We start from the raw sequence: 14,525 nt of genomic DNA on the forward strand, positions 1-14,525 counted from the left end.
TATTCTCTCACCAATGTTGAAACTGGAAATCTGCGGGCAGGGATGAGCAGGGTGTCCTCCTCTGATGGGCTTAGCAGGGACTCTGCCCTTGTTCCCTCCACCTGCTGGGGCTCCAGGTGTTCTTGTGGCTCTGAAGCCTATTTATTTGCCTCCACCATCACATGGCCTCCTTTTCTCTTAATTCTCCCCTCCTTCCTCCCCACTTTCCTTCCTCTCTCTCTCTCTCTCTCTCTCTCTCTCTCTCTCTCTCTCTCTCTCTCGGTGCCATCCTCTTGGGAGGACACTTGTCCTTGGATTTAATGCTACTCTGATAATCCAGGATGATCTCATCTTAAACCACTTACTTTAATTACATCTGCGAAAAACCATTTTTCCCCCATGGAAGGCCACATTCACAGGTTCTAGGAAGGAGCATTAGAAAAAGGTCACCATTCCCCCCTCTAGAGCTTGTCGCCAATCATTTTTTAAAGATGGAAACTGTTCATGGGAAAATGTCTCACTGAAGACATCCTGCTGCAAAACCTCCTAAGGAATAGGGTGCTGTGGTGGGGTTAGGTGCTGGGGACTACTGGCTACCGCAGCCCCTCCTGGTACAGAAACCTACTGAGCAAGCACAGAAGAGCCTCCCCCCTCTCAAACCTATTTTATACTGGCAGTGTCTCACCACTGCTCTCTCTTGACAAAGGTTAAAAGGTACCAGCAGACAAAGGGCCCACAATATCCTTAGAGAGGGCTTTTCAAAAGAAGAAATTTGGCTGGGCGGTGGTGGCACACGCCTTTAATCCCAGTACTCGGGAGGCAGAGGCAGGTGGATCTCTGTGAGTTCGAGACCAGCCTGGTCTACAGAGCTAGTTCCAGGACAGGCTCCAAAGCCACAGAGAAACCCTGTCTCAAAAAACAAAAAAAACAAAAAACAAAAAGAAGAAACCTTGTGTCAGGCAAAGTAGCATAAGACTTTAAACCCAGCACTCAGGATGCAGGGGTGAGAGGATTTCTGTGAGTTGAGGCCAACCTGGTCCACGTAGTAAGTTCCAAACTAGTCAGCACTATATGGTGAGGCCTGTGTCAATAAATACATAAATAAAATGGGGGGAGGGTAGGAAAGAAAACCTTGGAACTTAACGTGTTAAAAAAAGACGTGCGTCACCATCGCCTGGCTGTGACAACTATTTTTCTTTTTGAATTTTTTTATTTCTGTTTTTTTTGTTTTAAATATTTATTATGTATACAATATTCTGTCTGTGTGTATGCCTTCAGGCCAGAAGAGGATACCAGACCTCATTACAGATGGTTGTGATCCACCATGTGGTTGCTGGGAATTGAACTCAGGACCTTTGGAAGAGCAGGCAATGCTCTTAATCGCTGAGCCATCTCTCTGATCTTGACCTTATGTAAATGGAAACATACATTTTGCTCCTTTGAGCCCTGCACCGCTGTGATGACACATCGTTTTCCCAGATATCAGCTATTGTGAAATATGTGTGTGCACTGGATGTACGTCTGTGCTTCATTTAGACTAATCAGCTTGTTTATTCTTTGGTAATATGACAGTGTTATCAAGAATATGTTAAACATAACTATGATTCTAGTACTTGAGAAGCAGAGGAGTCATGTTTAGGACCATACTGAACTACAGTGTAAGATCCTACCAAAACAAAACACTGGCCACAAGCCGGGTCTGTAATCCCAACGACTTGGAGGAGGATTACAGGCTTCAGTTTCAGAACAAGTTCAAGACTGGCCTGCTGAACTTAGTGAAATTCTGTCTCAAAATTAAAATCTAAGAAAAGAAAAAACCTTCAGTTTTATGTGTATGAATATTTTGCAAGCATGTATAGGCACCAAGTGTGTGTCTGGTGCCCATGGAGACCAGGAGAGGGCATCAGATCTCGGGGAACTGTAATTACAGAAGGTTGTGAGCAGCCATGTGGGTGTTGGGAATTGAACACCAGTCTTCTGAAAGAGTAGCCAGTGCTTTGAACCAATGAGTCTTCTCTCCAGCCTAAATTGGAAAAAAAAATGTAAAAAATTGGAGCTATGCTGGGCGATGGTGGCGCACGCCTTTAATACTAGCACTTGGGAGGCAGAGGCAGGCAGATCTCTGTGAGTTCGAGACCAGCCTGGTCTACAGAGCTAGTTCCAGGACAGGCTCCAAAGCCACAGAGAAACCCTGTCTTGAAAAACCAAAAAAAAACAAAAAAAAAAAAAAAAAAACCCCAAAAAACTGGAGCTATGGTTAAGCGTTAGAGTGCTTTCCTAGTGTATGCGAGGTCCTGGGTTCAATCTGCAGTATAAAACAAACAAAAAAACCCTGCCGGTAACAAAGTGATTGAATGCTTGCTTACCACGTGTGAGTGTGAAAACAAACAAACAATAAAAAGCATCCCAGAAAGTCCATATCAACAGATTTTACTATCAGGAGAGGTCATTTCCGAGATCTTTTCTTGGCTATTTTTGCCTTTGACTTTGTTTCTTGACTCTGTCCCCCCCCTTAAGACAAGGTCTCACTGTTTCTTAGGCTGCCCTTGAACATGCTATCATCCTGCAAGTCCAGCAAGACCGTGGTAGGCCCTGTTCCACCTTACCAGGCTTAGTTGCCCTTTCTGTTCTATCCTGCAATACTATTAGGTAGTTCTATCCCAAAGAAACTCTTTGAAGGGTGTGGTGGCAGATGCTCGTACACCCAGCATTTAGGGGGTGGAAGCAGTAGGATTCCAGGCTGGAGGTTGGGCTGGTTTTTGTGACCATTTCAAAAACAAACAGACCAACCAAAAAAATCGCCCCATACAAAACCCAAACGACCCAACCCCAAACATCCAAACCCAAAGAATGTTCTTTGACGACACAAACGTCCTACTTGTGCTTCCAACCACAAGGCAGCCACTAGCCATGTGAGGCTACTGAGCAAAATGGGATTGCTGTGTTTAGGGGTTTTGTTCTTTGCCCCCAGTCTTGGGGGGGGTGAATACGGGGCTTCACTGAATTCCTAATTCCAGAGCTGAGGTAATTGTAGAAAAAAATCTAAACTTCCATTTGTACAATACACTTCATGCTTCTCTACCACTTCCCAGTTCTTCATTTGATCTTGACCAAAAGGCCCAGAAGCATCCTTCATGTCTCTTAAAATTATCAGAAGGTAAGAATCTTTTTTTGTTTTATTTTGTTTTTCGAGATAGGGTTTCTCAGTAGCTTTGGTGCTTGTCCTGGAACTAGCTCTGGTAGTACAGGCTGGACTCGAACTCACAGAGATCTGCCTGCCTCTGCCTCCCGAGTCCTGGGATTAAATTAGGCGTGCGCCACCACCGCCCGGCTAAAGGTAAGATTCTTAAGTACATGAATTCACCAACATTGAATTATCCTAAATCTGAGGCAAAACAATTTCCGGAGCCAGGTTCTTTTTTCATAGAAGTGGACTTACATGTGCATTAAACAGACAACATTAACTTTGGAGCTGTGAATCTTAGTCCACACAAGATAATCTCCCAAGTGCCTTCCTTCTCTTTTCCTATAGAGCTTTATTTGCCACAAAACTTGTTGGGACCGATATGTTACAAAATTGAACACAGGCCACTAGACTAACATAGATGGTATTTAAATAGAACTCAGATAGTGCATTAAAAAACTTGCCGGGTGAATTCCCGATAGAACATCTCCATTGTCTCAGTGTGTGGGTGCACTCCTCCCGGTCCTGAGTTCCTTGCTCGTGCTCCCTCTCCTTCTGCTCCTGATTTGGACCTTGAGATTTCTGTCCGGTGCTCCAATGTGGGTCTCTGTCTCTGTCTCCTTTCATCGCCTGATGAAGGTTAATATTCAGGAGGATGCCTATATGTTTGTCTTTGGATTCACCTTCTTATTTAGCTTCTCTAGGATCGCGAATTATAAGCTCAATGTCCTTTATTTATGGCTAGAAACCAAATATGAGTGAGTACATCCCATGTTCCTCTTTTTGGGTCTGGCTTACCTCACTCAGGATAGTGTTTTCTATTTCCATACATTTTGCGGTCCTTGGACTCCCCACAGGTCAGGGAACCCTGATTGCTCTTCGAGCTAATGAGGGAGAGGGACTTGATGGGGGAGGGGGAGGGAAATGGGAGGCGGTGGCGGGGAGGAGGCAGAAATCCTTAATAAATAAATAAATTAAAAATAAAGAAAATTCAAAGTTAATAAAGCACTATGCAATCTAAAAAAAAAAAAACTTGCCGGGCAGTGGTGGCACATGTCTTTAATCCCAGCACTCAGAAGGCAGAAGCAGGCAGATCTCTGAGTTCGAGGCCAGCCTTATCTACAAGTGCTAGTTCCAGGACAGGCTCCAAAGGTACTGAGAAAGCCTGTCTCGAAAACACACACACAAAAAAAAAAAAAAAGAAAGAAACTTGAAGACTAAGGAGAAAGAACTGGGATGGCGAGGAAGGCCGGGCTGACCGGTGACTTTCCAGGGACTTTTCTCAACTCCTGGGCCAGACCCTGCGGTGTCGCTCCAGGGTGGCGCCTGGCCCCGCCCCTCCCACCTGGGCACTCTTTGGACCACGCCCCCTCGCGCCCGCCCCGCCTCCAAGACGTCAGACCCACGCGGCGCCCAGGCGGCGCGCTGACGTCCGACGCTCCAGGTACTTTCCCCAAGGCCGGCTCGGCTCAACGTGGGGGGGGCGGGGCGGGGCGCGGAGCGCGCATGCGCCACAGCGCCAGCGCTCTCCCCGGATAGAGCGGGGCCCGAGCCTCTCCGCTCTGGAGGTTCCGCTCTGGCTCGCGCTCTCCCGCCGCCATGTCGGCAACCATCGAGCGGGAGTTCGAGGAACTGGATGCTCAGTGTCGCTGGCAGCCGTTATACTTGGTGAGTCTCGGTCCCGCGCGGCAGCTGGGTCTTCCGAGGATCCGAGCTCGCGCCTGCCGGCTTCGTGTCGCCTCCCCCGCCTCCCGTTCGGGCGGAAGTGGCGAGCGCGGGCCGCGTCAGGGGCGCGCCTGCGCGGAAAGCCCTCACCCCCTCTTGGCGAGGCTTTAGACGGGGAGAATCGAGGAGGCTGTAGGCTGTTGGGGCTGAAGGCGGCGCCACAGCGGCGCCTGCTGGCTGCGCGGCCGGGACCCGGCTCGTGACGCGCTGGGTGGAGGGTGGAGGGACTCCGGGAGCGGGATGAGATAGCCTCCGGCTTCCTTGCCTACCGCGTTCTGTTCGGCCGGTGGTCGGTGGCAGAGGGCGCTGGGAGCAGGCGCCGCGGAACGGGCTAGACAGCCCCTCTGGTCAGGGCCAGCTAAGGCGAAGCGGGGTGTCGGTGACTTGCTGTATCCCGGGGGCCTGTGACGATTAGCGGAGTCGGAGCTGAAGCGGCGGCGAGAGCTCCCGAGGGATCGGGGATAGTCGCTCTTTGCACGGCTGCTTTCTCCGGGAGAGTGGGTCATCGTCTGCTAGAGCTTTCCGGAACAGAGGCTTTGGTTGTATTATCAGTGATTAAAGGAGTGTCCTCTTGAAAATTTCCTTTGCTTAGGCATACTTTATAGATTTGTTGGAGTGCACCAGAGATCTTTATGTGAGCTTTGCTTTTGGGCGCGTTTCCCAAACGAGTGCACCGTGGTGATGGTACTCTTTCAGCCCCAAAGAAGCCACATGTCCATAGGCCGCCGCTGTTCTCCGTCGTCAAGAGAATAACCTACCTATTCAGCTCATACTAAAGTCGTTTGTACTACGAACCTTTTTACAGCTAGTGGCTTCCCTTTTCAATCCAGGCAAAACTTTTCTCCCCTTACAAACGATCCATTGCTAATCATTAACATATTGCCCCAAGATCGAATTTAGTGATCTGTGAATTATTAAGTGCTTCTTATGTTTTCTCTAATTCCTACAGTACAAATAGAAGCTACAAAGCTTTCTATTACCTCTGGACGATTCTGTTTTTTCCCATCCTATTATATTTCACTAGATGACAATGAAATATTCTTCGGTTGTTTTTTTAGGACTTATTTTTTTCCCCCTACCCCTCTGTGAGACAGGTTTCTCCGCCTGCAAGTCTAGCTGGCTTGGAATTAGTTTTGTATAGGTCAGTCTGACCTTGAACTCACAAATACTCCTGTCTTCCTGAGTGCTGGAATTAACCACCACACCTGGCTAGAACGTATTTTCTTAAACAGTTTAGCAAGCAATATATTAAACCTCCTGATTCAGCATACATTAGAATAAGGCACTAGTTTTATTATTATTATTACGTGGTGGTGGGGGGAGGCATGTTCCATGGCATTTGTGTAGAGCTCAGAGGACAACTTTCAGAATTAGATTGTCCTGTAGGTAGAACTTGGGTCATCAGGCTTGGCAACAAATACCTTTCCCCCCTGAGCCATCATTCCAGCCCAGGCACTAGCTTCTAACGAATGTTAGTAAGGACTCCTCCAATTAGAGAACCTGTGTTACGCTATGTTTTGTTTTGTGACAATGTGCCATTGTAGCCCAGACCTGCCTTGAACTCCCTACATTGGTACTTCCACTGTCAAAGTGCTGGGGTGAATGAAATTGTAGAAAATCTTAAATGCAATTTCTAGTTGAGTCTCTATTGCTATCTCTCTCTCTCTGTGTGTTTGTGTGCGCACCTCTAGGTCTCTCTTTTATGGTTACATTAGTTTTAACAGAGACTGGTGCCTCAAAAATGCAAATAGAATCAGTACAGAATTAAGAAAGAAAAGATTTCCGGGTAGCCCAGCCTTCAGTTTCCAAATTCAAGGACTAGGGCAGGTGGTCTTTGAGGTTTTGTTTTTGTTCATTTCTTTTTAAGACGGCCTAAGTAGCCTTGGCTGGCTTTGAACTCGGATCATCCTGCCTCTGCTTCCTGGGTGCTGGAACTAAAAATCATGCACCACCATGTCTGGCTCAGATCTTTAAGTTTTAAGCCAGCCTGGCCTACATAGTTCAGGCCAGTCAGGGCTACATAGTAAGACCAAGTATTAAAAAAACTAATAAGGTGGAAAAGGTGCTGGAGAAATGAGTAAGTAGTTAAGAGGCCTTGTTGCTCTTCCAGAGGGGCTTGATTGATTCCTGGCACCCACAAGCAGCTCAGAATTGTCTCTAGCTCCTGTTCCTGGGGCTCCAAAGCCCTCTTCTGGCCTCCAGGGACACCAGGTATGCACATGGTGCCCATGCGGGCAAAATGCCTATACACATAAAATTAGGCATGTGTGTGAAAATAGTAGTAATAATTTTTTAAAAATATTCATTTTACTGGTGTTTTAGCCTATGTAAGTGTGTGAGAATGCTGGATCCTGGAGTTACAGACAGTGTGAGCTGCCATATGGGTGCTGGAAATTGAACCTGGGTCCTAGAAGAGCAGTCAGTGCTCTTAACCGCTGAGCCGTCTCTCCAGCCCCGTAATTATATATATATTTTTTTTCTTCGAGACAGGGTTTCTCCGTAAGTTTTTTTTGGTTCCTGTCCTGGAACTAGCGTAATAATTTTTTTTTAAAGTGCTAATACTACCACTTAATTTAGTCTAACCAATTTTTTGAGACAAGGTCTTGCTTAATATCACAAACTGGCCTGAAATTTACTATGTAGCCCTATTAGGTTTGATTTGTGACAGTCCTGCCTCAGTCTTCTAAATGCTAGGATTACAGGTATGAGCCACCATACTTGGTATAATGTATATATAGCATTAATGTCCTCGAGAAGTCAGTGAAAGTTGTCATTGCTCTTAATAGAAAAAAAAGCACTTATGCTGAATGTGGCAGCTCAGCCTGTAACCTAACAATTGGGAGGCTGAAGCAGGGGGATTGTTGTGAGTTTAAGACTAGCCTTTAGCTGGACGTTGGTGGCCCATGACTTTAATTCCAGCAGAAGCAGACAGATCTCTGAGTTTGAGGCCAGCCTGGTCTACAGAGTGAGTTCCAGGACATCCAGGACTGTGGAATAAGATCTTGTGTACAAAAAAATTAAAGAAGTAAAAGCCAGTCATAGTGACACATTCTTTAATACTAGCACTTGGGAAGTAGAGCCAGAAAAGATCTGGAGTTCTGCGCTAGCCTGCCTTGGGTAATTGTGACTCTATCAGAAAATAAAAGTCTTGCTGAGAAGGTGGTCCTGTGGGTTGATTCCTCTGTTGCCACGCTGAAGGCAACTTGTGTTCAGCCCTCTGATCTGACCTCCATCCAAGTGCCTTTTTATGTGCACCCACAATCGCAAAGTTAAAATGTAATTTAAAGACATGGAAGATAGGGGAGATGTCTCATTTAGTAAAATGTTTTCCATGAAAACATGAGCACCTGTATTTAGATCGCCACTGTTGACATTAAAAGCCAGCTGTATATCTCTCTGAGTGCTGGGGTGGGGGAGACATGCAGACCTCTGGAACTCACTTGTGAGCCAGCCTCGCTAAATAAGGTTTGTGGGCAGCAGAGAGAGCTCAGAACTGCCTATAACTCCAGTCCTAGGGGATCTGGCATCTTATGGCGTCTATGGGGAGTGCAAACCTGTGCACAGACACATATACGTAAAATTAAAAATAAAGATAAAATCTTTAAAAAGAAAAAAGTGTAGCCCTGGTAATGGCAAGATGATTCAAAGCCTGTGTTTCCTACCAAGCCTGACGATCTAAGTTTGGTCCTTGGTGCCCACAGGATGGAAGAAGATAACTGACCTATGCAAGTGGTTCCTTGATTTTCACATGTGTGTTTGGCCCCCATAAATGTCAGAAAATAAATACAGGCAAAAATGCATGTACTGGTATTCACTGAAAATTTCATATTCCATTGAAAGGAGTTTAGGAAACCCTTCCATAGACTAGTCACCAAGATCTTTAAGCAGAACAGTAGTTCTGTGCTAGCACTTTATTTCCCAAACCCAAGAGCATTACAACGCGATGCTAACTGGTGTTACAGTAAAAGCAAGTCAGGAAGAATTTGAACTTCATGCTTTCTTAGGATCCTAGAGCATCTCTTTCACCATTCCACAGAGAAGGCTGCAGATGAGATCTCTGCTGCCAAGACTGACTCTGTGAGTCTTGAGGATCTCTTTGGACGCTCATATTTTGCTCTCTTGTTGTCTTCTTGGCTTAGCAGGTAGTGTGTCAGTCTCATAATCTGAAGGTCATTTGTTCTCTCAAACCTGTTAAGTGCTAGGTGCTAATATTTGACACTGAAGATAACTGTTTAAAGACAACATTAAGCTGGGCACTGGTGGCACATTCCTTTAATCAAGCACTCAGGAGGCAGAGGCAGGCAGACCTGGTCTATGGAGTGAGTTCCAGGACAGCCAGGGCTACACAGAGAAGCCCTGTCTCGGAAAACCAAAAGAAAGGAAGGAAGGAAAGAGAGCTCATTAGGGTCCACCCTAGTGACAAGTAGTAAGTGATCTAGCAGATAAAAGCACGAAAGGGAGAGGCCTAGTAAAAGGCTCAGCAGGTACAGGTGCTAGCCAAAGCTTGGCAATCCGAGCTCTATTTTTGGAACCCTTGTACAAGTGAAAGGAGAGAACTGATTTCACATGCTCCTCTGCCAACACTCGTGATGTGGCATACACACACAACAATAAATAAATGTTTTGTGTGTGAAAGCAAGTGGTATAGCTCAGTTGGTAGAGTACTTGCTTGGCATGCATGAAACCATGGGTTCAGACCCCAGCAAAATTAGGGTATAATGGTACATGCCTGGAATCTCAGCATTCTGAAAGTAAAAGCAGAAGGACTAGAAGTTCACTATTATCCTTGGGTCCATAATTCGAGGTTAACCTGATCTGTGTAAGACTTGTCTCAGAAACAAATGGGAGAGTTACCGATAAGAGGATTTGAGGATGGGAGACAATGTGATCAACATATATGTATGAAATTGTGGTGGAAAAGATAAAAAGTTTTTAAAGTTATGTGCACTGTTGTTTTGCCTGCATGTATGTCAGGTCTTAGAATTATAGACAGGTGTTAGTTGCCATGTGGATGCTGGTATTTGAACCCTGGTCCTTTGGAAGAGCAGTCAGTGCTTTTAACTGCTGAGCCATTTCTCCAGCCCCTTGTTGTTGTTGTTTTTTTTGGTTTTTCGAGACAGGGTTTCTCTGTAGCTTTGGTGCCTGTCCCGGAACTAGCTCTGAAGACCAGGCTGGCCTCGAACTCCCAGAGATCCGCCTGCCTCTGCCTCCCGAGTGCTGGGATTAAAGACGTGCGCCACCACCGCCCGGCTCCCTTGTTGTTTTATAAAGTGCTTAGTACAAAGCTAGTATTAAGCACAGGATGCTGTATGAATGAGTATTCTTGGAACTATAATTCTCAAAAAGTGGTATACCTGGAATGAATTGTGTGTGTGTGTGTATGGGTGTTGTGTTTGCATGTATTTCTGTGCACCATGTTTGTGCCTAATGCTTTAGCAGGCCAGAAGAGAGCATCAGATCCCTGGAACTGTAGTTAACAGATGGCGCATCATCATGTGGGTTCTGGGAATCAACCCACAGTTTTCTGGAAAAGCAGCCTGTGCTTTCAACTGAGCCACCTCTCCAACCCGAATAGTGAATTTCCTTGAGAAGGGAGGGCCTAACAGTCCTGAAGCGCAAGTTGGTCCACTGAGAAATTATCAAGGGATTGGAAGAAAAAGAGTGTTTTTCTGGGAAATAAATGTGTACAAGCATTAACTACTGAGGGAGAGGTCCGAACAGTGTAGTCTAGGGCTGAGTTTGCTCTGAAGTTGAAGTGTGGAAGAATAAGACAGCCTAGAAGGCTCTTGTAGATCAGGATTTCAAAGACTACTAGAGACTTGCCAAGGAAATTTAAACTAGAGGTATTATTTTTACTTTTAGTAAGATCTTGTTGGTTGGATAGTGCTAAGTGTAGACAGAACTGAGAAGTCTGCCAAGCTGAACGTAGGCAGTGGCAAGAGAAATAGAGGGAAAACACACTTGAAAAGCTAAGTAGTGATGTGGAAGGTGAGGTATGCTGTGAATATGTCTTATTGCCATTGGTTAATAAAGAAGCTGTTTTCAGTCAGTGGCTTAACAGAGGAAAGCCAGGTTGAGAGATATATAGAGACAGTAGGCAGAGTCAGAGGGAAGCCATGTAGCCGCCTGCTGGAGACAGACTCTGCTGGAACCCACCGGAACCTTGCCGGTAAGCCACAGCTACATGCATAGATTAATTTAAGTAATAAGAGTTACCAGAAATACGCTTAAGCTATTGGCCAAACAGTATTGCAAATAATATAGTTTCTGTGTGATTATTTTGGGAGTCTAGGTGGCCAGGAAATGAACGGTCTCACCCAACAAAGTAGGTCTGGGGAGATGGCTCTGCAAGTAGAAGTGCTTGCCATAGAAGCCTGACAACCTGAGTTCATTCCCTAGAATCCTGTGGGGGGGAAAGTTATATCGTAGCACTTGAAAGGCAAGATAGCAGAGACAGGAGAATCAGCTGGAAGCTCTTAGGCTAGCTAGCCTGGAGTACACAGCACAGGGACCTTGCTTCAAGGCTAAGGCAAGAACTGGCTCCTAAAAGTTGTCCTCTCACCTCTGTGCCCAGGCTTTGGCATGTATGTGTCTCCTCCACTGAATCCACAAAGTTAAAGTAGATGTTACTTTTAAGATACTGAAATACCCTGACCTGCAGAAGAGAATTCATCTATCTATAAATTCAGTTAGAACTTAGAAACATAGTTGCTTTTTAAGGTTTGAGACCTCTAGGTCTATTCATTAAGAATTTCCAGGTAATCAGGCATAGTGGCACGTGCCTTTAATCCTAGCACCTGGGAGGCAGAGGCAAGCAAGTCTACATAGTGAACATAGTGAGACCCTGTCTCAACAAAACAACAAATTTTAGCCAGTAGCATGTAGATGTTTTGGAAATGCTGAGGGCCAAGGATGTTATCTTGACTGCCAGCAGTGTCTTTAAAAGTAGGTAGTGAAAGGAAGCTTGCGGTGAAGACTGGAGACTGGAGAGTAATAACTAAGAAAGTAGGAAAGAAAAGATGTTGAAGAATATGGAGAGTTGATAGTCCACAGGGCCACCTGCTTGCTACATGTGGAGCAAGTACAGTCAAGGGCTCATTGAATTGAGCTACTGAAGATCAAATTTTTATTTTTATTTTTTATTTATTTTTTTGGTTTTTCAAGACAAGGTTTCTCTGTAGCTTTGGAGATCCGCCTGCCTCTGCCTCCCAAATCCTGGGATTAAAGGCGTGGGCCACCTCCGCCTGGCTGAAGATCAGATATTTAAAGGTGGTTTTAGTGCAGTACAGTTGTGCCTAGTTGGGAACAGAAAGTTGGGAAAAGTGCAGATAAGTGTAGATGTTTGAGAAACAACTTGAAGGGAAGAAGTGAGGAGAGATGGCTAAAAGGAAACAAAGTTATTTCTCTTCTTCATCTCTTTAATGACTGGTTTCCCAGGCCCACAATGTAAAATTCAGCCCTTCTGTCTCACACACTGCCACTGGTGGTGCCTCTGTGGCTTTACTTCCCATGGCATTTTTCTCCCCCCCCCCCCCCCCCCCCCGTGTTCTGTTCTTGGAAATGTGTGTTGTGTATTCACCTTCCCCTTGAGGCCTTTAGAATGTAATTTCCTTTGCACAACTGCTCCCTCTTTCTTTCCCCTATTGCTTAACACCTACTTGAGTCTGAAGTTGCACTTCCTTTGGGAAGCTTTCTAGCCTACCAGCCCATGCTGGATATATATGAGCAACCCATCAGGATTGGAAAAATGGCTTAACGATTAAGGCACTTGTTCTTGCAAGGGATCTGGCTTTGTTCTCAGCATTCACATGGCAGTTCACAAATGTTTGTAACTGCTGTTTAAGTGAGTATTCTGCTTTATTATAATAGGTAATATTTGTGATAGTGAGTTTTATGACTTCTGCTTTTTATTTTGGTGATGCTGAAGGAGCTAGGAAAAGAAAGGATTTTTCTTCAGCAAAAACCAGATGCTCAGCTTTTAGCTGAACTTTGAATATGAGAACTTTTACTTCATATTTTACTATAATTTTGCAGGGAAGACTAAATTGAATAGTTTTGGTTGAAGGTCTGGCCTCTTCAGTCTCTTTTTTCTTCAAGACAGAATTTCTCTGTGTAGTTCTGGAACTCACTCTGTAGATCATGTTGGCCTTGAACTCAGAGTGCTGGGATTAAAGGTATGCACCACCACTGCCTGGCTGCCTCTTATTCTTTTTTTTGGGGGGAGGGCGGGTTCGAGACAGGGTTTCTCTGTAGCTTTGGTGCCGGTCCTGGAACTAGCTCTTGTAAACCAGGCTGGCCTCGAACTCCCAGAGATCCGCCTGCCTCTGCCTCCCAAGTGCTGGGATTAAAGACATGCGCCACCACCGCCCGGCCCTCTTATTCTTTTTATTCCCTATAAACAGTTACTTTTAGAACATCACTTTTGGAAGTAGTTGTGGCCCTTGAGGGAAGAGGATCTTAGAAGGCAGTCTGAGCAAGGTAGCTAGGTTTTAGGTCAGCCTCTGTCATTTAGCATCACCCTGTTTTAAAACAAACCAAACAAAACCCCATGATTTAGTAGTCAGAAGAGTTTCTTGGGTTGGTTGTTTTTTTTGGTACAAGGTCTCGCTATGTAGCCTTTGGTGGCCTAGAACACACAATATAAGCCTGGTTGGTCTCCAAAGAGATCATCTTCTCCCTTCCTAGTGCAAGGATTAAAGTCATGCACAACCATTCCTGACTTATTTTTTGACTTTTTGTTTGTTTGTTTGTTTGTTTTTGAGATGGTTTCTCTATAGCCTTGACTGTTCTGGAACTTACTATTTAGATGAAGCTGCCCTCAAACTCAGGAACTCCACAGAGATTTGCCTGCCTCCTATGCCTCCTCTGTACTGGGATTAAAGTAATTCACCACCATGCCCAGCTGACTTGTTTTTTTGTTTTGTGACACATTTTCAATCTATAGCTCTTACTGCTTTGGAACTATTTGGCTCAGGATACCCTTGAACCAGTATTACAAACCTGGGTTATCATATCTGGTGAAAGTTGTTGGACTTGTGTGTTTTTGTTTCTTTCGGGGGTTCTAGTAATTAAGCCAATGGCTTCAAACATCCTAGGTAGATGTTCTACCACTGAACCATAACCACAGTTACCCGCCCCTCCCCATACATATTTTTTAAAGATAGGTAGGTTATTGGCCTCCAACGTGCTTTAGCCTCCAAGTGGTTGGGTTTGCAGGCCCAGGCCACCAGGCTGGACAAGGTGAAAGTTCTTGATTTACAGAAAGAAAAAGAAAAAATGCTGCAGTTGATAAAATCCATGCTAAAGCAAAATCTTATGTCTGAGGAATTGGAAAGATAAAGATATTTGCTGGTTTTGCTGCTGTATTGAAACTGAACGAATCAGAGCCATGGTGTTACTATAAGTGCAGTAAGATGGCAAAGGACTTAAATTGCAGAACTGATTACTATTCAGCATCATACATCGACTGGGGAGTTAGGAATAAGCTTCTATAGGATAAGCCCCTTGATTTTATGTGCTCATCTATAAAGTTACCACTGAGGTTATCCTTGTGTTATAGTGTTATGTGTTACTGTCAGCTTTTATTTTTGCTGATAAGAATCCTAGCTTCTGAGCAGATGAGGGAGGGGGACTTGAT

At 45.1% G+C, this 14,525-nt stretch overlaps 1 protein-coding gene across 5 annotated transcripts in view; it reads left to right on the plus strand.

Annotated features, from left to right (window-relative positions):
• Nucleotides 1-4,579: 4,579 nt before the first annotated feature.
• Ptpn2 (protein tyrosine phosphatase non-receptor type 2) overlaps nucleotides 4,580-14,525 on the plus strand; it is a 61,457-nt gene continuing 51,511 nt past the window's right edge. For 3 of the 5 annotated variants that reach the window (XR_012910257.1, XM_075968411.1, XM_075968410.1), the window contains exon 1: nucleotides 4,580-4,831. Coding sequence is in view for 2 of the 5 variants with exons in the window: in XM_075968411.1 (XP_075824526.1) it covers nucleotides 4,763-4,831 (69 nt within the window). In the remaining 3 variants the exon portion in view is untranslated. The remainder of the gene's footprint in view (nucleotides 4,832-14,525) is intronic. The other 2 variants (XM_075968413.1, XM_075968412.1) reach the window with 2 other exon arrangements.

This window comes from Microtus pennsylvanicus, chromosome 4, assembly GCF_037038515.1.
Source record: "Microtus pennsylvanicus isolate mMicPen1 chromosome 4, mMicPen1.hap1, whole genome shotgun sequence".
In the NCBI taxonomy this organism is placed as follows: domain Eukaryota; kingdom Metazoa; phylum Chordata; class Mammalia; order Rodentia; family Cricetidae; genus Microtus; species Microtus pennsylvanicus.